The 22,923-nt window shown below is 44.0% G+C and overlaps 1 protein-coding gene across 2 annotated transcripts in view; it reads left to right on the forward strand.

The window, feature by feature from the left end:
• Positions 1 to 22,923, forward strand: part of CCDC92 (coiled-coil domain containing 92) — a 225,939-nt gene that overhangs the window by 119,419 nt on the left and 83,597 nt on the right. For both annotated transcript variants that reach the window (XM_054006064.1, XM_054006065.1), the window contains one exon: positions 19,673 to 19,735. In XM_054006064.1, coding sequence (XP_053862039.1) covers positions 19,692 to 19,735 — 44 coding nt within the window. In that variant the 5' untranslated portion in view covers positions 19,673 to 19,691. The remainder of the gene's footprint in view (positions 1 to 19,672; positions 19,736 to 22,923) is intronic.

The raw sequence follows: 22,923 nt of genomic DNA on the forward strand, positions 1-22,923 counted from the left end.
TACATCCAAGTAAAAACAACAGTGCCTTGTCTCCACTAAGATTTTACACACAGTTCACTGTCTCAATGTAAGAACACACCATTTTTTTTTTTTTTTTTTTTTTTTTTTTTTTTGCAGGGAAGGGGTAACCATGGCCATGTTCTTCTGGGGGTGGTAAGTGGCTTTCTTCTGCGTGTGTGGTCACATGCCATGGCCGACGGAGACTGCCTTTGTGAGTGTGTCTTTTTGTGTTTATTCCGTTGGTTAAGGAAACAATAGATTCTAGCTGGCGTGCCTGGTATGAAGTGGTGACAGTTCCTGATTTCTCTAGGAAGTTACAAGGTGCTAAAATAGCCAAAACTCAACAAAGAAAATTCATTTAAAAAAAAAAAAAAAGGAGAAACTAAATATCTCCCTTATCTGGCCAGAGCCCTAACTAATGACTGTAGGCCTGACCCTGCCACCTACCCAGATGAGCAGTGACTTTACTGGCTATCATGGCTATAAGTAGCTGGCTTGCACCCCATGCTCCCAATTTTCCTTTGTTGTCCCTGTAACAGGGAGCATCTGGTGAACAGAGAGATGACTTCCTGTTCAAGTCTCCTCTGCCCACCCCGCCACACACACCTCACAGGTGCTCATGGTTGCACTAACGAGGCAGCACTCCTGAAAGAGGCAAAGAGCTTATTCCAGCCAGACCTGCTAACATGGCTCAGCAAGAGGCAGAGGGAGGATAACCCGGGTAGCATGCAGCAGGCTAAGCTGGGAGTTGAATTACTGCACCACAAGGTACTGGGATTGGCTGTCCCCTGTTGGTTTACTAAACGTGTTTAACACAGACGTTTGGGGGGGGAATGATACTTGACCAGTGTGACCAAAGAGCAGTTTCATGGACCTACGCTTTCCAGTTGGGCTGATTTAAAAAAGAAACAAACAAACTTAGGAAGTAACCACTGAACTCAGTGGAGCATTTGACTTGATGTCTATTGGTAACCTCGAGGAGCTGTTTTGTCTGGCAGTCCTGCTATCTTTCCACTAAGACTTTCCTTAATTGTCTGCCTCCTGCTCAAGTCCTGCATGCAGCAGAGTGCTTTAGCACGTGCTTAAATTCCCCTAATTTCAGTGGGTGCGACGCATTTGCTTAAGTGCACTGCTGAAATGGGGCCCAAAACCCGAAGGGGAGGTTCAGCCACAACTCGGATTGAGGTTGTCCAAGAAACATACTATCCTAGGGTCAGCTATAGAGCAGCTCAACTGATCTCTTCTGCTAGCCAGGTGCCCAACTGTTTTAAAGGAACAGCCCTAACCAAACTTTGAAATACAGGCACGCAGAAAGGGAAATAACATGCAGGTATACATTGAATGACTATGCAGAACAACACATAAATTGTTGGCCTTGCAGATAAGGGAAGAATCATAGAATATCAGGATTGGAAGGGACCTCAGGAGATCATTTAGTTCAACCCCCTGCTCAAAGCAGGACCAATCCCCAACTAAATCCCCAAATGGCCCCCTTAAGGATTGAATTCACAACCCTGGGTTTAGCAGGCCAATGCTCAAACCACTGAGCTAATAAACTGAGCAATGGGATTTCTGCTATAAGGAGGAGTAGGGGGCCCATGGGACAGGGTGACTTGCTTACTCTGTTGTCTGAGGAAAATTTGTGACTGGTTCCATGAGTTTTATGTTTAACAGCTACACACCATGAAGTTCTTGGCTCAGGAAAGCGACATAACTAATGTGCGCTATAAAATTAAAACACGTTCCACAGAGCAGAGACAGGCACGTACGTTAGATAAGGAAATCTAGACTGAAAGAATGGCTGGAGTTATAACTGCCTTTAATGTGGACCAATCTGACTTCACTTGAGCCATTGCCACATTAGGGCTATTGGCTAATGTATTTATCCCATGCATTCATTCCTTTCATCTCTGCCCCAGCATTATAAAATATACCGACTGTCACTGCAAAGTAATGTTACTAAATGATTAGTGTAGGTGTCTGAGAGACAGGACACCTGGGCTCTCTTCTTGAATCTGCCACAGATTCAGTGTGTGTCATTGTGAGCAAATCACATAGCCTCTTTGCATTTCAATTTACCCTGCTATGTAATGGGGATTAAATAACACATGCATGTCTGCCAAATGGGTGTTGAAAAGCTTAATTAATATCTGTAAATTGAGATCCTCTGTTGAAAGGTTCAGCAACATATAATTGCAAAGTATTACATTAAAAAGGAGGGCAAAATCTCTAAAGAGTTCCTGGGGTTATGTAGAGTATAGAATGCCTGTCATAAAGGGATTTAATAACCTCTGTCAGAATTCAAGAAAACCTGCATTTAAACTGATTCAGATTTACATAAATACACATCAATGAGGGACTCTTACAGGCTCCAAGTTACTTCAGTGAAGTTTTTGACAGTTAATTCTTCATTCTTTCCAGTGTATCATGAAATTGACAGACTCGACATACTTGTCCTTCCTTTTCATAGTCTGAGCAGAACATGGAACCAAATGAAAAGTGCAGGGGTTGTTATTCTGTATAGCTGGCTGAAAGCCCAAGGTAGAGGTCGGTCTGTCTGTCTGTCTTTCATTTATTTTACATGTTAACATAATTTCTGACACCCTTGTTCCCATGAAAATGACCAAAAGAGAAATATAATTGCATGACAACAACTTAGTTAATTGCAACAAAAATAGGACTAACTTTACCCTTGGACATTGATATTTTCCAAGCTTCCAGTTAGATGAATGCATAGAAGACAGGGTGCAGTGTATATACTGGACACACAATTGTGTGAGAAATTTGTTTAGGGACTTTTCGAAGTAGATTATGCACAGGAGGGGATAAGAACGGATAAAGACACAGAGTCCGCTCTTCAGTTGGCGTAAATGGATGTAGCTCCAATGAAGTCAACTGAGGATCTGGCACACAATGTACCTCTTGGGTATTCTGTAGCCAATTACAAATCAAACTGATGTATGCTGTACTTCAGAGCATCACCACTTGGAAAAAGGTTAACTCAGATTCGCTGCAGTCTCAGTGTTGTGAATTCCCTCGGAGCCACATCAAAGCTCTTTGGTAGGAGGATCTCCGTGCCATGTATGTTCTCAGGCAGTCAAAGGGAAACCAGTCCAAGCTGGGGTACAGTGTACATTTCCCGGATCTTCTGTCATCTCGAAGGATTAAAAAAAATTCTCTTGCGCACACACAGAATTCATTATAATACAAATAATAAACAATAATAATAATCCGCTCGTCGCTGGTGAAGTTAGGAATTGCCACACTGACTCCCTGTGGTTTTCTCTCTGCAGTGGTATCCTGCTTCTAATTAAGCAGATTCATCAGACTCAAATTGAAGCACTACAACAAGGCTCAGAATATGTTCCATCTGTGACGGACCATAACACTGCTATCAAAAGGCTTTTGAAAATAAACGCTTGGAGGTCTACTGATGAAAAGCCCTAGTATATCCGTGTTAGCTGATGTTGTAAAGTATTAACTATCACAGCCTGTTCCTTTCTTCTTTGCTCCTATATCTTACATGAGGATGTGGTCTTTTCTTGAAAGCCAGGAAGAGCCCTTTCCTGTTCCAGCCTGAACTCTAATCCCCAACCTGGGGCCACCAAAACGAGTCGGTTTCATGAAGAATCAGCTTAGCTGGCAGAGCCCGCAGCCGCTTATACTAACAGTTTTCACATTGTAGCAGAGGTTTCCTACTCAAATAGATAGAATGGTTGACAAGCCTAGGACCAATTCCAGTCATTCTAATAATAACACCTAGCTGCACCCGTAGAGAGGTTTATAAAGGGGCTTATGTGTCTCCAATATCTTATGTACCAAACTAACAGGTGTTTGGGACCCATTAAGTCATATAACAGGCCTTTTCGTGGTGATGTTACTCCAGAGTATTATAGCTGTCATGAAAAAAGCATTAAAGGGAACTAATTCTAGCCTTGAATTATGAGACCTTCTAGTGAAGGTTTCCCCTGGGTCTTCAGAGTAGATCTTATTTTCAAAGCTTTTCCTTTTTAAAAAAGCCTGGACCACTGTGTAAATGGTGGAAGCCAGTTCAAATTGTTTGATTTATCGCAGTTGCTGCTCTCCTTTGGAGAGTGAAGATAATCATGGGGGTACAGAATGTGCTTATGAACCTACGGTTCTATACTAAGGGTTGGATTCTCATCTCACTATTATGCAGGTGTAAATCTGGATTAGCTCCAGTGAAGTCAGTGAAGTTACTCCATGTTTACATAGGTGTAAGAGAGATCGGCCTCTTGGCCCCAGAGGACTTCATCTCTGTCTAATCAACTGAATGAAATAACAGCAACAGATCTATCCTATGTACGAGCCCAATAGACTGGATTTTTGGAATCCTAATAAATTTGAAGTGGTTAGTGATACGAAATGTGCCTATGTATTGACCGGAGGAGTTTGCTGGATTTCCTGAGTGACGGTGAACAATACTTGGGGAGAAAGGGATGCGCTTCCTGACATGGCCATAGTGGTGTGACATGAGAGTCACAACCGTCCCAAAACAAGAGAATGAAGCAAGGGGGGAGGAGAGGGAAAATACAACAGCTAGCTGAAACTCTTTTATTATTTTAGTGGGAAATCTCTGGGGGGAGGGATTTTTTTTCTCCCCTTTTCCCCACCCCCCAAAAAACAAACACAACTTCCTGTGTAAATTGTTTAGCTTTCCACAACAAAATCAAAACCCGGGAAAATATTTAACCATTTTTGGTAATTTTTAAATCTTTCCCAAACTGAAATTTTACTGACTTGTCCCTGAAAAGGAGAATTTTCCATGACTGGTTCTTGCTCTGGTCAAAAAGCCAAAAAAAGTCAACCAGCTTCAGAACATACACCAGCTCAAACGCCAACTAATCTTCCGGGAGCTGCTCTTGCTTTCCAAAGGCTAAGTGTTGCTGGAGCACTAGTAGCCAAATGAACAATCACGTCCATATAACTTCGTTGTTACCAGCTCCGTTGTATTTCACACATTCACACTCTTCACTTCCAGCTGCTCAGTGCACTTCAATGTTTTCTGTAAAGAACCCCGGAGCCCGAGCTATTGACTCCAATGTTGATTTTAAAGTGCTGCTATGATTATGCTTTACCCGTAAGCAGTTAAATGGAATAAATAACATTATTAATTCAATCTGTGGCTGTCTGGCTCAGTGGAGTGCACTTAATTTTTAATATAGCATAATGGAGCTTGATTCCTAGCTACTGGATGGCTTCCCTTAAATTGTCTCTTCAATCATCAGGCAGCAGTGGATTCATTTAAAATGTTGTTCCTTCTGAAGTGCGGGGAGGTGTTTTTTCCCACTGAGATGGGGGTGCAAATAGCAGACAGGGAACAACTGTTCTGAGTTACTGTGTGAGGCACACAAGATACCAGAACACACTGCACACAGTGTGGTATGGAGTAGCTGTGGGATGTATCACAGTGATAACTCAGGGACAAGTCCTCAGCTGGTGTGAAGTGTTATAACTGCGTTGACTTGACTGGTTGCGTGGTACAAGGAGACTGAGTCGAAGAATAGTGCAGAAGGGGTCTGGACCCTGCTCACCACTGATGTAAATTCCTAGAGGATCCATAGACGGTGATGGATTTATACCAACATAACGCAAACTCATAACTTGGCCTAAGGTCTCTAACATGCAGTTGGAAAGTGGAGTTAAAGTAGAGACCCGAGATTTTGTCCACACTGAAATCAATGGAATTAACTTGTCCCGGTGCCTTCTAAATCATCTGGATGCCAAGGTGATTGTGACAAAACCTGCATCTTTTCTCTCCTAAAACTCCCATTCAGCCCTGGAGGAGTCAGTCCATGGCTATGTCTCCTCCGACCCTTTGTCTGATTAGATTGTAAACTCTTCAGGACAGGAGCTGTATGGCACAATGGGGCCCCACTCTCAGCAGGCCCTGTTAAGCGCTCCTATAATAATCTGTATTTACAACAGCATCGTTTTGTCCTGTAGGTCTGGACAACAGGCGTTTAGCCTATATAAGGGCATCAAGATGTAGCTCGGTTACATTGCAGCACTTGGTCATCGAGTTTTACTGGCACAATTGTTCAAAAGAAAGCAAACTTGAAAGCAGGAGTGTTCATGGAAAAATGCATTTTAGATCCCCTTACATAGTTGCACTGCAACTTCTTACACAGTCATCCAATCAGAGAGAAGAAACAATACCTTGTGATTGGGCAGATCAATCGCAATTAAGCACCACAGTCTGAATTTTGAATGTTCCTGTTGAATCCATTGAGCAAAAAATGTGAAAAACTAATTTGTGACCAAAGCCTAGACTTGCAGGAATAATGACCTGCTCACAGATAGTCCATCAGCAAAATGGAGCTAACTCCTCAAATTATCTGTTACGAATCATCCTCTTAACCATAGTCCCTAGAGTGAGGATCTCACAGTCTCACCCCTGGCAATGTCTATCCCCAGGACAGCAGACACACCACACAAACTGCAAAGCAAAATGCCCTGGATGGCCAGTCAATGAGCATCAGTGTCTGAAGGTTTCACAGAAGAACTTGGGTTTAAAGAGGAGAGTTTGGGAAAAGGGAAGTGGGAAACTGCTCCAAGCTTGAGGTGCACCACGAATGAAGGCCCGGAGTTGGGAGTGGATAAATGGAGCAGCTCCCTTTCAAAGATAAAGCCGTTGGATGAACTTGCAAAAGAGCTGTCATCGCGTATTCATCAAAACTAAATTATACATGAGAGAGAAATTTGAAACCAAATACCCCAAATGGAAGCATGGAGAGCATTACGACAAGAAGGGAGGAAACGATGCAGCTCTTTGCTGCAGAATCGAAACTTATGAGGAGAAAGTAAATTGGAAACAAAATACCAGTCGCGGAGGCAGAGACACAGTTATGACAAGAATGAGAGAAGGAAACGGAGAAAGGAAATCTAGAGAATCGTCTCCTAATCCTGTGCTTTGGCTGTAGTCTTTCAACAAGCTCTGACAAACCAAACTATCTTGAGAGGATTCCTTCAGCACTATAAACTGAGTTTGCTTCTGTCGAGACAAAAGTGTATGCATTATTCATCCTGGTACTTGTTCTCTTAGAATGTCGTGCACAGTCATCAGACTGTGGTTATTGACTGGCCAGGATTTCATATTGATGTGCATTGCATCTAACTGGGGCCACACAGAATATAGGCTGTGGAGGTTTTTGTCTTAATTTTCCCTGCATGAACCTGAAAACTCTCCTTATTCTTGGCATGAAATTCTCTGGCCGAGGTTTTGCAAAAGGTCCGGCTAGATAACCAGAGTGAGCCTTTCTGATCTTTGATTCTATGGAAAAATCCCAGTGTCTCTGAAAAAGGAGCATACGGTTGGTTGCATTATCCATATGCCTGAGTAGAAAGTGCCTCCATTTTAGAGGCAATTATAAAAGAAAAGGTTCTGCGTTTCCCTCCTCCAGCTCCTTTATCTACCTCAGGAACGTGCTATGAGCCTTAATTAATTAAACGAAGGCTCCTATTGTGGTCCTTAATGAGGCACAGCATGGGGAATGAGGGGGTGGTGGATGCAGGCATGCTTATCACCAGGGCCATCCCACCTATGAATACCCAGGCAGCAGAGGCATGCTTAGATGTGGCTCGGACACAGCCTGTTTGGAGGTGCGTGCTCTTTCCCCGTGTCCCCTCCCCCAACTCCCCACCATGGCAGCTGCGGTCTGTCTGCCAGGATTGGCAGGCATAAGAGTTATTCAGACCATTGGTCCCCATCCTGCTCCCAGTGAAACCAGTAAGAGTCTTGCCATTGACTTCACTGGGACCAGGTTTTACCTCTTCATTCTTTTATATTGCGATGGTGTGAATGAGCTTCCAACCATGCAACCATGAACTGACTCAGCTGGCCCCACCTTTGCACCCCTTGGCCCAAATTAATCCCTGAGATAGTTCCTTTGGCCTGAAGCTTTCTGCTTTCCCTAAGGTACACACATGTGAGTCTCCACAGGTCAGCCAGACGGTGTCAGTTACTGTTGACCAGTAAGAGACCAGGAGATTTTGAAATGTCTGGTCCTCCTTTGTTGTCTTAGTTTAAGAAGGTGATAGTGGTAAGCAGGCATTTTGGTAGCAAGATTACAATCCGCTCTTGAGGTCGCATTCATGCCTTCCTCTCTTGAACATCTAGTCCTGCATATCTTATTCACGTGAGTCAATGGGATTTCTTATATGAACAAGGACTATCTGTGTGAAGAATCAGGCACAAATCTATGACCAGTTGGAGGGGAGAAGCAGTAATGTGTTGCATAGAGCCACTATATTCTCTTCTCTAATGTACCAATGGTCTCGCATGGCCTAACTGTACGTCTGTAGAACTCAGCATTCATCGTATCCTTTGGTAAATACTAGGGGCCCAATCCTGCCACACTAAAAGTGCTGGGAGTCTTGCCAGTAATTTCAGTGGGGGCAGGAGTGAGCCCCAGTTCAAGGTCTTTAGACTGTCTTCCCCCAATATAATAGTCATAGTGTGGGGACGAGGGGGGGGGAAATAATGCTGAATTCCCACAACCCATCCTTTGTGTCTTTGAGAGGCAACGTGTGTCTGATAAGAAAAGGGAGCTGAGCCTCAGGATTTCTATGTGGTAGCCTTTACTTCCCTTTTGAATCGCTTTGCCTTTCAGTTCCTCAGGTTCCACTTCTGTAAAACAGGGAACGTAACGTGTGGGGCTTAATGCTTGTGATGCGCTTTAAAATCCTTGGCTGCAAGGCTATATGTGCTGTTAGGTAGGGTCTATAAGCTAGGAATGCTCAGATATACATTTACGCTTGGCAATGTCCGGACACACAATGCAGAAAAGCCGTGTCATAAATCCACATAATTCCTCCAGCCCCCGCGAGTATAATGCAGACAAATGTGTGGGTTTAACTTGGATGGCCAGAGCAGACGCTTAGCAGCAACACAAGGGAAAGGGCAGATTGCAATGTATGTTCAAAGAAGATCAGAAAACCAAACACCTCCTTTTTTCCTTTCACTGAGAGATGGAAGTTAAATCCACCCATGCCGAGCTAATGCTTCTGTGAGCTGTTATGCTGAGGACTGATATGGTGTTGAGAACTAAAGAAGAATTGGAAATACTTATACATAATGGATGCTGGCAACAAAGTCCGCTCACATCACTATAGCAAGTAGCACCTTCATACTGGTGCGGATTTTTCCTCTGTGCTTTGAGACTTTCTTCTGACCAATTGGCAGATCTAGCAGTGACCTCTGTTGCTTCAAACTTCCCAGTCTTAGGCTCTCCTGGCATTTGCTCTCCTGATCAATGGCGTAAACAGCTACAATCACCATATAAATCACCACAGTCAGGATCGGTGAGGTCTCCTTTGGTAAAAGGAGTCCAGTGGGTTGCCAGAAATGCTGTGTTTAAAGTGAAGGAAAATCTGTGTCCCATTATATCTTGAAATGGTATTTATTACTCCAATGCTCACTGGTACTATAAAATAGAGATGGGCCAGAGCCATAGAGCTCAGGTGTGTTTAGAGATAGGGCTTTGTCTCAGTCTGTTAATCACAAGAAGGAGCCGCTCTTAATATTCAAATCTGGATTCCAGTTTCAGAATATCTGTAGTTGGGGATCATCTCTAAAATATCCGGGCCAGATTGCAATGCCCTCATTCACCCTGGGTAGTACTTTAGTCCTGTCATAGTCCCATTGGAGTCAGTGGGACCATTTGTGGAGTGAGATACTACTCAAAGTGAGTAAGAGTATTGCAATCTGGCCCGCAATTGTACACCAGGTGGAAGAGGGAGGTGAGTTTTTTTTTTTTTTTTTTTTTTTAATCCCATGCTAAAAGAAAAGTACAAATGGAGGAGTGCAAATTTCATGGAAGGATTTTGTCTCTTTAACACAAGACTTCTAAGTGTCCATCTTCTTCCCCAGATCTCCCGTAATGCCATCCATGCAGCAAAAAGGCTCCACTTTGCATCAAGAGAACATGTTCATTTCCACTCCCGCAGCAACAGTAGCTCCTCCCATAAAGCAAATAGTTCTTTCTCTGTCAGACATGAGTAGCACCAGCGGCTAGTTACCTCAGAACTTTGATCAGGCCCGTAGTCTGCCCTGAATGACAAGAGAACAGGCTTTGCCATAATGTAGGGGCTGAATCCAAAAGCCAGCTCTCAACACTCCCAAAATCTGGATCCAGATTTGTGGGCCTTGTACACATCTAGTTTCTATGAGTCTGTGATTGGACTGAGCTCAGCTCAACTCAGCAACTCTTTAAGTCTGAATATCATTACTCTGCAAGCTCTCTGGACCAGGAACATTGCGTTTGTACAGTTCCTATCACAAAGGGGCATATTTTTGCTGGGGGGCGATTTTTCGCTTTAGTCCTCTGGGTGGTCCTATAATACAACTGATAAACAGACATAAAACATCCCTTTCCACACTTTCGCTCAGATGCTGCTTTCACACGGTGCAGCTTTTCCTATTAGCCTCCTAATTAGGCTTGGTAGACGCAGTTTGGAGGAGAAATAACTCCTTACAGTTAACAATAACTTATACCCTGTTAAAATGTTGGGATGCTTACAAAAATCCTGTGTGTGTTACTTGTTCAAAGAACTGTGTGGTGAAGTTGGTGGGGAGTTCATAATCAGAAAATGCTGATTCGTCAAAACCAAGCTCTTTTTTTTTGTGGGGGATCATGCCAGGGTCAACAAAACTCTTGTTGAGAGGTTTCTCGGAATGTCTGGTGAGGCAGAGAAACACCCTAACCTATCCCCCGGCCCTCTCTGCTTTCCTGGAGTAGCATACAGGCCATATACTCATGTGGGAGACCCAGGTTCAAGCCATTGGTAATTCAATGCCCTAATCACCACTTGATTTCATCCTCATGGGAAAATTTTTGAAATCTGTTTTGCAGGATGGGAGAATCATTTCCCACCCAGCTCTACTGTACATCCACCAGCTAAGTATTCATGCTGAACAGGTCTTTCCCTAATCTCTGCGGGTGTAAAATATGGCTAAATCAGAGTGAGGACACAGGGTGCAGGGCTATGAAGACTCAGGCCCAAAAACTCTGGGGCAGATTTCAGTAAAGCTCCTCTGACCACTTACTTATACCAGCTGAGGATCTGCCCCAAGGTCTATTTTCATCCAGCTGGCTTTTACCATCCCTGTTGTGGCTTTGATGCTGAGGAACTAAAATCACCTTTGCAATAATTCATTGCTTTCAAAGATCAAATTGCCATGCATGTGAGTTTTAAAAGGCAGCCTGAAAAGTGTGGGCCACCACATTGTGCAGCTAAACAAATTAGTCCTGATCCTAAATCCCATTTCACTTGGTTCCAGTGGCATATAACTCTCCACCTTCAAGGCACATACTGTGGCTGGGAAAGAGACCTTCCGTGTCAGGCAATCAAACCTCCTGTGAGCTTAGTTGCAAAGATGAAAATGCATCAGTTAGGAAGCAGCCTTCTTGAACTATACTGTGATGTTCACCAGGGTACAAACTGGACATCTGTGTCCCCTCTGTTCGCTAACTTTTTACGCTGCTTTGCTGTGAGAGCAACCACTCCTGACCAGCTCACACACAGCCTCCAGCATGTAAATTAACCCCAGCGATACTGCAGGAGTGCTTCAGTTAACCAGTCTGCTACCCTTGAATTATACTGTAGAGCGACACAAAGAATTTCCCAGTCCCAGACTTGTCCTCAGAAATGTTTGTCTTGTACTGCCCAGCTCTTTCCTTCTGAACAATACAAGGTCATAGAAAGCCTGTCATTTCATTCATGGGAAATGATATGCACAGACCCTCTTATCTCAAATGCTTCAATCCAAACACACTGGCTTAGATAAAACAATACAAAAAGTTTATGAACTACAGAAAGATGTAATCGCTTAACAATCTAAGTAACGAGGCATAAAAATCAGAATTGGTTACAAAGAAATAAAAGGTAAAATGCAAACTAATACCGAATTTAACAAACTAAATGAATTTAAAGCAAAAAGGTTTCTCTCACCATAAGCTTACAGCAGTCTGGCTGAATCCCTTCAGCAGGACACCTTCCCCAGTTCAATGATGCTGCTTTTGTCTTTCAAATGTTATTGATGCCGGGAGTAGAGATGAGGGGAGAGAGGTGATTTGGGGCCTCTTTGAGAATCCTCTCTAGCTGGGATTCAGGTGATAGCCAGACTGTTTACACAGGAACCCCCAGTTTTTCCATTGCCAAATTGTAAATTTCTCCCTCACAACCCTCTTCCTGACAAAGAATGGCCACTTAACCAAATGATAGTCCAGTTAATTATGCTGACACCTGGCTCAGGTGCTGACTAACCTTTTGTCTCCGATGAACACATTTGGGCTGCTTCCCCAGATTTGGAATATGCCTTAGTAAGATCATACAGTAGAATCTTATAACTTTACATACAGTGTTGCCACACACATTTTATCAAGCCAATAATGATCAGCAAATTATGTGTTTTCAAAAGATACCGCACAAGACATACTTTGTACAAAATTTATCATAGTCTTTTAAAAGTGATGAACATAGGGTACAGACTGTCACATATGACCTATGACGATGCAGGGTACAATGTTCCAGTCTGTCATGGAATTAAGTGAAGTACTGATACCAGAGTCCAAGATTATTCATATCCCCAGGTAGGTAAGCATAATCAATGAGTCATTCAGCTATCAGTTGCACATGTGCTAATGTGTACAGAGTGGATCTTGTGCATGGGACCTAGGGAGTATTGACTTGTGACTATGGCACCGGATTGGGAGTCTGGAGTTCTGGGTTCTATTTCCAGCTCTGTTTCAATTTTGACAAATTGGCATTTTCCAATAGAAGGCCATTCTGTCAGAAAACGTCCAACCAGCCTGTTAGAGAGTCTGGAGAAACATTAAAACTGGAACCAAACTCTGCACCTCATGAGGTTTTCTCATCACTTATGGAGGGGAACTCGACACCTGTACCCAGCTTCTCAGCTGGTGTAAATCGGTGTTAGTCCACAGACACCAGCTGGTAGTCTGGCTCCAAATTCCTAGTTCATCTTACTTTGATGCCCTTAATAGCCATCCCAGGACCACCTCCATCTTTCAGCAATCATGTAAGTGCCAGGGGAAATGCTTCTCCAAATTAGGGTAGCATGGTGCGGAAGCAAATCAAATCCGTATCCTACATTTGTGGAACTCCATATTCTGCACGAAAGTTTAGGAGTTAAGCTGTTCTTTGTAGTTGGGATCCCAAAGAATAAAAGTCTGAGTTCATGGCTTAAATTCCCTCCTCCCAACAAGTCCTAGTAATAACAATGCTAAAAATAAATAGCCTCTACCTTTATTTACCCAGGTGCAGCAGCTTGATTCTTCTTGAGCTTAGCTCTTCAGTATGGAGATGCTTTCTATTCAGAAAGTCCCCACTGATCTCCATCCCTAGCTGCACGTTTAGATGTTTCTTGCAGGAAGTTAATCACTCATCTAGGGTATCCACTGAAAAGAGCTGTATTCTTGTGCCACAGCTCATGAAATCCTGCTAGGCCCCTTTGGTGGAGAATCTAGTGTCATATCATGCAATTTGCATGAAATCAACATATTTAATGAGCTGATGGGCCCTGTCTGTAGCAGATTTATTACCTGATGAGGGGAACATAGCAAGCAACCAGCAAATATAGGTGCAATCACCGATGAAAACAAACTACTTAGTGGGTTCGTGTTGATGGTATAATACTCCACCAATACTAACCTAATGAAGCTTGACTGCAATTCTTTCTTCTCTGCAATGAATTAACGAATGTATCACTTCATTTTTGCATATCCAGTATAATAACCCTACTGTACTTGGTCAGGTTACTTCATCCTGACTCTGACTCCTTTAACGCCCTCAAATTATATTCTTCTCTAAGGAAAAGCCACCTACTCTTCCAATCAGATGCTACATTTACTTTTTAAAAGGGGATCATTGTACAAAGTCCTGCTTCTGCTTTAAATTACCTCCCTAAGCCATGGTGCCAATTCTGCCACGTACAAATGAGCTCCTTTCTACTATAAGTGCACAAATAATTTTTTTAAATTCCACTAGTGGAGATTTGGCAATAAGAGCTCTTCTGCTGTTGGGACTTTTACATAGTTTTAATCAGCAACAGTGGTCATATCTACTGAAAATCTCTTGCCTTGTTGGAGGGAAAGCCCGAAGTTCAGATGGGCTGAATTCAGATGGGCAAGGCCAAATATGCACCAAGTGTAGGGAAGGCAACAGTGGGCCAACTGCAGGCAGGCTTGCACTGTAACGTCTTTCTCAGCCCAGTACAGCTGATCCAATGGACAGGGCAGTGCACTGGGAGACATGGGTTCCAGTCCTGGCTTGGCCACTGACCGTTTCTGCCTCAGTCTCAATCTATCAAATAGGGACGATGATGATGCTTGCTCACTTTTGTGAACACTTGAGCTATGATTACGTGCCGTGTTTACAGCTGGACTTTTATGGAACTCCAGTGTGGGGGGCCTCCTTAAATTAAACACGAAATAGCTCAACAAAAATTCAAGCACATAGAAATGATTGGGCCCTCAGGTGTGTTTGTGGGTTAAAGGACAAACTGGCCATGCGGCCAAGCTCTGTCAGCTTCAGCAAAGAAACTTTGCCCCTTGCTCTCCCCATCCCAGCAAACAACCCGGGAGAGCAATTTGCTCCAATTAACAACAGGTGGGTCCAAGCTGCACAGTTAGGAGCTAAATCCAATTCTAACTCTCCCTCCCACCCTCAGAGGTGAGTAGATCTGGGCTTCTGGCTAAGTCCATTATAGAAATAAAGGTCTGTCACCACGTTCCCTTCTGGATCCAGCCTTCCCCAGAGTGCACAAGTTTGTCTTGGTTTGAGGCTTTTGGTGCAGGTCTCTCTAGCCAAAATCTATTCGTATTCTGTATTAAATATCTGTATTGTCAGACCACCTAGGAATGGCCGTCATGGGCCAGGGCCCCCCTGTGCTAGGTGCTGTACAAACAGAAGAAAAAGACAGTCCCCACCCCAAAAGCTGACAGCCTGACATGAAGCAAATTACCTCGGAGGTAAACTCTTCCAGGCAGCAACAGGCTTTTAATTCTGTGTTTGTGCAGCACCTAGCACATTGGGCACCTAGGTGATACTGCAACCCAGAGGACAATGATTCTCCATAATAACCAGCTAAGTACAATGTTCCTGATGTCCCTCTAGCTAAAAAGAAACTTTGGTCAAGATGACTGGAGCTGAGTGGCAGACTTCACAATGGCTACATCTATATAGGGTGACCAGATGTCCCGATTTTATCAGGACAGTCCCAATTTTTGGATCTTTTTCTTATATAGGCTCCTATTACCCCTCACCCCCTGTCCCGATTTTTCACATTTGCTGTCTGGTCACCCTATGTCTATACTTGGAGCTAGGGGTGTGGTTCCCAGCTCGCACAGACACATTTGACCTCGCTGTCTCAAGCTAGTGTACTAATGAGTAATGTAGCCATGGTGGACCCTGGGGATGCATATTCGGGGCGACTAGCCTGTGCTGCTCACTGCTGCCCGTGCTACCATGGCTACCCCAGAGTTTTTAGCACACTAGCTCGATGATAGCTAGCTCTCCGTGTGTCTGTGCAAACTGGGAACCACTGGCAACCAGCCCTAGCTCCCAGGGGAGCCATAACATAACTGGCAACCAGGTTGCCTAAGCAAATCGTATTTTATGTTAGTAACAATTACAATGATTTGCTTAATGCTCCATTAGCAAAGCTATTCTCTAAAAAACCTGGTCTGACTTTTTTTTAAAAATCAGAAATCCCTGGATTACAGAAGGCATTATTGCAGAGGCTGTTTTTTTTCCTCTAGCTAAACCAGCTGTGCTTGTATATACCCTTACTAATCTCTAGTAGAGAAATGTTTTTATGCCTTTAGCTGCACCTGCTACATCTATTATGTGGATTATTCTCATTTGGGCTTGAAGCTAGTTGAGAAGATACTCTGAGTACAGAACAGTAATTCTTGACCAGTTTCCCTGATGCTGTAGATACAGGCAGCCTTATCTTTACCATCAACCAGGCAGTTCTTCTTTCACATGCTTTTCCCCCTTTATTAAATACTTTTTTTTACTGTGAATGCCTTAGTGAGGAAATCCACTTTCCTATTGAAGCGTGGCCTTCATACTGTGTCCCAGCACTGGTGCAGCATGCAGGATCTTGCTGCATAGCTTTGCAGATACAAACGTCTGACCAGCTAGGAAACTTTCCGGGATGTAGAAACTCATTTCCTTCCTCTTGCTATGTTAATTTGACATGTCCAGCACACAGGACCCCACAGCTCCATTGCTCCTCATACATGGTGTGTCGTAGCCTCTTTGAACATGCCCAGTGGATCTAAATCCGTGCACAGGATTTTAAAAATGCCCTTGTGCATCTTAATGCCATGTTGAGATGGGCAACAAGCACTTTGCATTCTCTAATGCTGACTTCTAAACGCATCTAGACTTTCACCTATGCCTCATCCTTGACCTTACTCAAGGCAATGGGTAGTTCAGTCTTCATAATCCATTTAGTCCCTGGTGTGTCTGACTTTGTTTCCAATCTGTTCCAGTTTCTGAACGCATGGACACTGGGAAGTGGGAACTGGATGGATGCCACTAAATTTATTTATCTTAGGCCACAGAGCAGCCACTAGATCCGGGGCGGCTCTATGTATTTTGCCGCCCCCAGCACGTTAGTCAGGTGGCTTTCGGCAGTGCGCCTGTCGGAGGTCTGCTGGTACCCGCCATCGAATTGCCGCCGAAAGCACAGGACTGGCGGACCTCCCGCAGGCATGCTGTCGAAGGCGGCTTGACTGCCGCTCCCCCGCGGCTTGGCGCCTCACGCACGCGCTTGGAGTGCTGGTGCCTGGAGCCGCCCCTGACTAGATCTCATGAATGGCTGTATTTGAGTTGGCATGTCTACACTTACCTCCGGAGCGATCGATCCAGCGGGGGTCGATTTATCGCATCTAGTGAAGACGTGATAAATCGACTGCCGAGCCCTCTCCCATCGACTCCGGTACTCCACCGGAGCGAGAAACGTAGGCGGAGTTGTCCGAGGAGCGTCCGCAGTTGATCTACCACAGTGAAGACACCACGGTAAGTAGCTCTAAGTTTGTCGCTCTCAGCTATGCTATTTTCGTAGCTGAAGTTGTGTAACTTAGACCGACTTAGCTCACGCACACACATCCCAGTGTAGACCAGGCCTTAGAAGCAATAGATTTTACAATCCCCTAAAACAGCCTGTCAACCCTTGATAGTGCTACATTCAGTGACACTACTGTCAACTAATTTTGGGGCTACTTTCTTCAGCCACTCTCTGAAATGCTTGAATATCTCTGAACTCGTAAAACTGCTATTTTTAAGCCCCCCTCCTCCTCCCCCCCCCCCTTGGCTCTGCTTGCCTCCTTGTGATTCAAACAGTGTTCTTTTCAGAACTAGGCACCAGGGCCCTGTGGTTTCCTGGTACTTGGAACATAAAATCTCCTCATTCTTCTCTCACAGCTAGCTTCAGAGGCAATGGCGTGATTGATATTTTCCATCGCTGCATTAATGGTCATGGTGCAGTAGTTTTAATCTGTTTCTGCTCCACTTTTTATTTTAAATAATCTGCCTTAAATTTTCTCAGCCCTTCGAGTCACACACAGTGAATGTTGTGTGTTTTAAGCTTACCTTGTAACCTAAACTCGGGGGGCTTTGGAGGCTTTCCTATGGCAGAGCTTTCTGAATTCTGAGACGTCTGGGGATGTGGCTGATGTTGCCTGATGTTTGTGTTCTGTGTTTTAATGAGCTTAGCAAATACACGGTTAGACAGCTGCATTCAGCTACGGGGCTAGATTCTGATCTTATGCCAGCTACTCACAATTTACATCAGAGTCAGTGAAAAAGGATTTATGTTACATTAGCTCCTAGGGGCCCTAACTAAGGGCCCCGCTGGGCCAGGTGCTGCACAAACATTAGTGAGAGATGGTCCCTGCCCCAAAGAATTTACAGTTAAACGAGACAGATAAAGAGTGGGAAGGGAAACAGAGGCAGGGAGAGAGGAAGTGACTTGCCCTTCATGCAGCAGGTCAGTGCCGGGGCCAGGAATAGAGCCCAGGTTTTGGTACAGTATCCATTAAACTAGACTGCCTCCCATATCAGCCCTGCCTCTGTACTGGAATCCTTTGTGGTGTAGCAGATTTGATAGTGGCTCCTGATTACAGAGTGACCAAAACAAGGTTGGGGGAAAAAGTAGAGAGAAGCTGTAGCCGCTAAGCCCCAGATCAAAACTGTCCCAGGATTTCTGGGGAGCTTGGAGCGGGAGGGTTGGTTCCAGCTTTATCTATACAAACAGGTGGGGAAAATCTTCAAGTACCACAGGCCTGGTTTGCTCTGACAGCTCATGACTGTCAACTAGCTACCAGTGCAGGCCCAGTCTGAAACACTCAGCTAACATCTCTGTGCCTCCATTTTAGCCTGCGTTGTCTTCCTGTGCGATGTATGCAGTCTCTAAATAATCCGTTTCTCTAGTTCAAGCAAAACAAGGTTGCCCCCTCTGAAGGCCTTGTTGGCAACTTCCCCAGAGCCTGCACCTAACTTGTGTACAATCGAGCAGATGATAACCACTTCTAATATACGACTGCCCCACTCCATCGATACCGAGTGTTGTGTCCTGGGATCTGTAACTGTCTCTCCAGGCCAAATTTTTGTTTTAAGGAGCTCAGCAACTGCAAGCTACTTTGGAGGGTGCAGGGAGGCCCACACAGGCCAAAGCTGAAGCAAAAGTTTAAGAAACTTGTTTGTTTGGTTTTGCTGGTCCTTGGCTCTGGCTGGGGAGAGGGGAGAGGAGCATCAGAGCTCGCTTCCTGGGAGACCCTCTGATTTACTGCACACTGTCTCCTTCCTTGGTTTGTTCCCAATGGTTCTTAACCCTTAGAGCTCTGGAGAAGAGTATGTCCTGTATTTCATCCTCCAGTCTTCAACTCTGTTAAAATACTGCTCCCGCCCTCTTCCATCCCCCAGAGCAAGACTCCCTCCAGAGTTCTCTGCCAATCACCTGGGCAACCCATCCCGCCACAGGAGCACAAGGGACTTGCATTCTCTCTTGTCCACCCATCCCATATCCAAGGATGGAGCTAATCTGGGCTCCATGCTGGTTCCCCTCCACCCTGAACCTCTACTCCTGTGTCGTTTCACCTCAGCTGGCTTCCAGCCCAAGGAAAGACCTGGGCATTGGAAGCAGTGAGAAGTATGGCCCATCACCAGCACAGGCCAGGGGAAGGCAGCAGGTTCCTGGTGAGGCAAGGAAACCGAGCCGGCTAGGTCTTGCTGCATCCTAGAGTCCTGACCTGGGGGTGTCTCCCAGCACCTCCTTTCTAACACCCAGGAAATTAGCCTGGTCCTTGGTGACCTCCACCTGGAATGGAGCTGGTTTCCCCATGGTTAAACGTCTGTCAACATGCTGCTGAGATTTTCTCCTGACACATCAGTAATAATTCTGTAGTCCTTATAAATTATTTTTCATTCAACTCGCCTTGGAAAGAGATGGACATGCTCTAGCTTGAACACCCCAACAGTCTGTCTTTGCTTCATTCCTGACATGTTCCAACATATTCTGTTTCCTCTTTGATTTTAAAACAATGCATCTTTGTAATTGTCTTCTGGCTTGGGGGAGTGTTTTTCTTCTTTTCACCTCTTTTTGTTTTTGCCTCCTCAGGAGAATCACTGTTTAGCTGATGATCTACGGACTTCCTACCAAAGTCATCACACACAACATCTGGTAAGTCACTCACCTTTTTATAAATTCAGTCTCTGCTATATCTATTTATGGGTGGAAATTGGCATATTAATAGTTTCATTTTGGTTACAAGGGTAATGAATTCTGACCTACATCCTGACAACTCTGCTAAGAAAGCTCTCTCCAGCCCTTTGTAAAATCTAGCACCACGATGTAATAGTGCGACTGATCCATGCCTGCTTAGGATTTTACACTTGTCGCTTTGCTGCAACATGCATCAACTCTGATCTCCAGCATGTCAGCAGGGATAGAACCTAGCTATTCCCTGCCTTCCCCCAACTCTAAACCACAGGCCTCTCTACTGCTTGCGCTAAAGAAGAATCTGTCAGTTGTTAGAAGTAAAGCGCCTATGAAACAGTTTGGCTGTTTCCGTTCCAGTGGCAGTAGCAGGTGAATGCAGAGGCACAGTCTAATCTCTCTCATGAACAGCGAGGCATCCGGGTCAGATCCTACCAATGTAGGATAATCTTGTTTAAATTCTCTTGACCAACCGCCACCTGCATGTTAGTTCAGTGTTGTTTGGTTTACAGCCTGAATATTACCTTGGTTGCAGGATAGCAAGCCAGATTACTGAACTCAAAGTTGCTGGACTGAGTCCAGGCCAGATCATGGGGGAGCAAACAGTACTACTGTGTAATAGCTGCTTGGTGGCTCGATTGAATTTGGCTGGTGGATCTCTTAGCTCCCGACAGATGGTTGTTCACATCCTGAAAGACCATTGCTGCTCCTATCAGAACGGGGTCCTTTGTTAGCAGGCTCTATGGGGAAGCAAAAGGATAATCATGCTTTGAAGAGTGAGCCACCTGTTAACACCCTAGAGATGCCTTCAGGTTACAGTTGGGATGGGAGCAGGGGATAGTTTGCAACACTGCTGCTTAGGCTGCACCTGTTCTGTAGTGAACAGAGGACTTCAATCTCCAGGGCTGTCAGTTTAGCATTTTCACAAGTGCAAAATTCACCACATCTTTTTAATGAGTGTATTTCATTACTGCCAGACACAATCTCTCCTTTGGTTTCTTTATGGATAGAGTGGCCACTCTGTGGTGAAAATGCAAATGTTTGGATGTTACTTTTATGGGAATTTCCTGTTGTTCTGAAGTCAGATGGCCATCTTAAAAGTTCAGATATCACTTCCAACCTTGGTGGCCTACAGCATGGGTTTGGGCACCTTTATGTGCTGCAAGATGCACCTGTTTTTCCCAAATTCCCAAGGAAATTTTTTTGGAGTGGGGTGGAGTGGAGTGGGGTGGAGCTGGGATCTCAGATAGACGCTGTTATGGTATATAGTACATAGGCTGGATAGAAGTCAGGACACATTTGCTCTGTGTATCTATCACCAAAGCCACATAAGTACTTAGACAGCTGCACATTGGGACATGTTTGCTCTTAGCCATCTTGCTCAATGTTTTCCTCCAGCTTCAAACAGTCCCACACAGAAATAACTCTGGTGCGTAGTGTTTTGCATTTCTACAGGGCTTTTCATCTGAGGCTCTGTCAATATGGAAGGTGTCTTGGTTGTGTTCACAGTATCCCTGATAGAGAGGCCAACGAGATTAAATGAGTCAGTAGCAAAGACAGAACTTGCTCCAGCTTCATTCTGTCCTAGGTATATTTTCATCACTGTTTTATATCTGCGTTTCACTTCTCTGGAGTCTCTCAGCAAAAGTCACTTGACCTAGAGTTTGGTCCTAATAAAAGCAACCCATATATTGTTGCCTTAATTCATGTACCCACTGGAATTTCTCACTGCAACTTAATTGGGTTAAGTACTTGTAATGCAATTCGCTAGCAGTCTTAACCCTATTCCCAGGTGGCAGGTATGGTTTCCAATGTATACCTATTATATATATATTCTGGCATCTCCAAGAAGACAATCCAGATTTGTATTTATGGATATCTTTTTATAAGCATGTGTTGCATATTTGAAGACAGCCGGTTCCCCCCTAACCCTGCCCCTTTTGGAGTCAGGTGAATATTAGAGAAGTACAGTATTGAAATGGTATTATACAGCAGTATTGGCATACATTTCTTACGCATGTTGTTTTAATAAATTGGCCCCTCTAATGCTTGTGAACAATTCCCAAGCTCATAAGTAATTTAAGATGAAAATGGGGAACAGAACAGAAAAACTGAATGGAGACACTGACACAAAACAGTACCTGGAGCAGTGTCTCCTCTTTCATAACAAACCGGAACACATCAAAATAAGGACCTGAGCTCCTGCTCCCACTCAAGCTGGGGCTATCACTCTCATTGGGAGGAATGCTGAGAGGATAACCTTTTGGTTTATTGCAAATTCCGAAAAATCAAAAAATCTTTGTTTCGGGTCAAACCAAAAATGCAATTTGTCAAAACTTTTTCAGTAAGTAAGAAAGTAAAAAGAAAAAGAAATTTTGTTTTGAATTTTTTTGTAAATTAAAGGAAAACTTGAAATGAAAAGTCACTTGGAATCAAACCATTTTGATTTTCTCTGGTTTTTTTAACCGAAATAATTTGCAGTAGATACTAATTTATAAAATGACTGTCACCAAATCCGCTTTATCTACTTACTTATTTATTTTAAAAGTTAGCCCCATTGAAAGTGGGAGCAGGATTGGGTGCTTGGGCACTTACTCAGCCAACCGTCTATCTGGGTTCTAGGCAATACCACTGAAAGCCTTGAATCCATTATTTCAGGGGTGCCCTGGGCTTCTTGAACATTGAAACCAGACCAATATATCTTGCTGAATCAGAGCCTGGTTCACTGGGAGCTGTGCCTGAGTGATGGTTAATGAGTTAAGGTGTGTGCAGAGCTTTGAAAAATATCAAATGCTAACACTATATACCTGCAAAGTATGATTAACTTTGATAAATTCACCCTTAATATACTAAAACTCTTCCCCTTAAAGGAATTGCCTGTGGAATAAACCAGGGTTCTTATATTGTCCTTAAGAACTTACTGATGTTAAAACACTTCTGAATTTTCAGCTGCCTCCTGAAATCAGGAACAGAACAGAACATGTTCTGAAACAGAACACTGGAGCATTACAAACAGTATTTATTCCCCAGCCTGATTTAATTTCTGTTAATTGTAACCAGTGAATGGTTATGCTGTATTACAAATTAAAAACTTAAATGCTTTATTCTTTTTTCAAAATGTTAGTCGTTTGCCCTTATGCAAATGATGATTA

The sequence above is a fragment of the Malaclemys terrapin genome, chromosome 16 (genome assembly GCF_027887155.1).
Source record: "Malaclemys terrapin pileata isolate rMalTer1 chromosome 16, rMalTer1.hap1, whole genome shotgun sequence".
Taxonomy (NCBI): domain Eukaryota; kingdom Metazoa; phylum Chordata; order Testudines; family Emydidae; genus Malaclemys; species Malaclemys terrapin.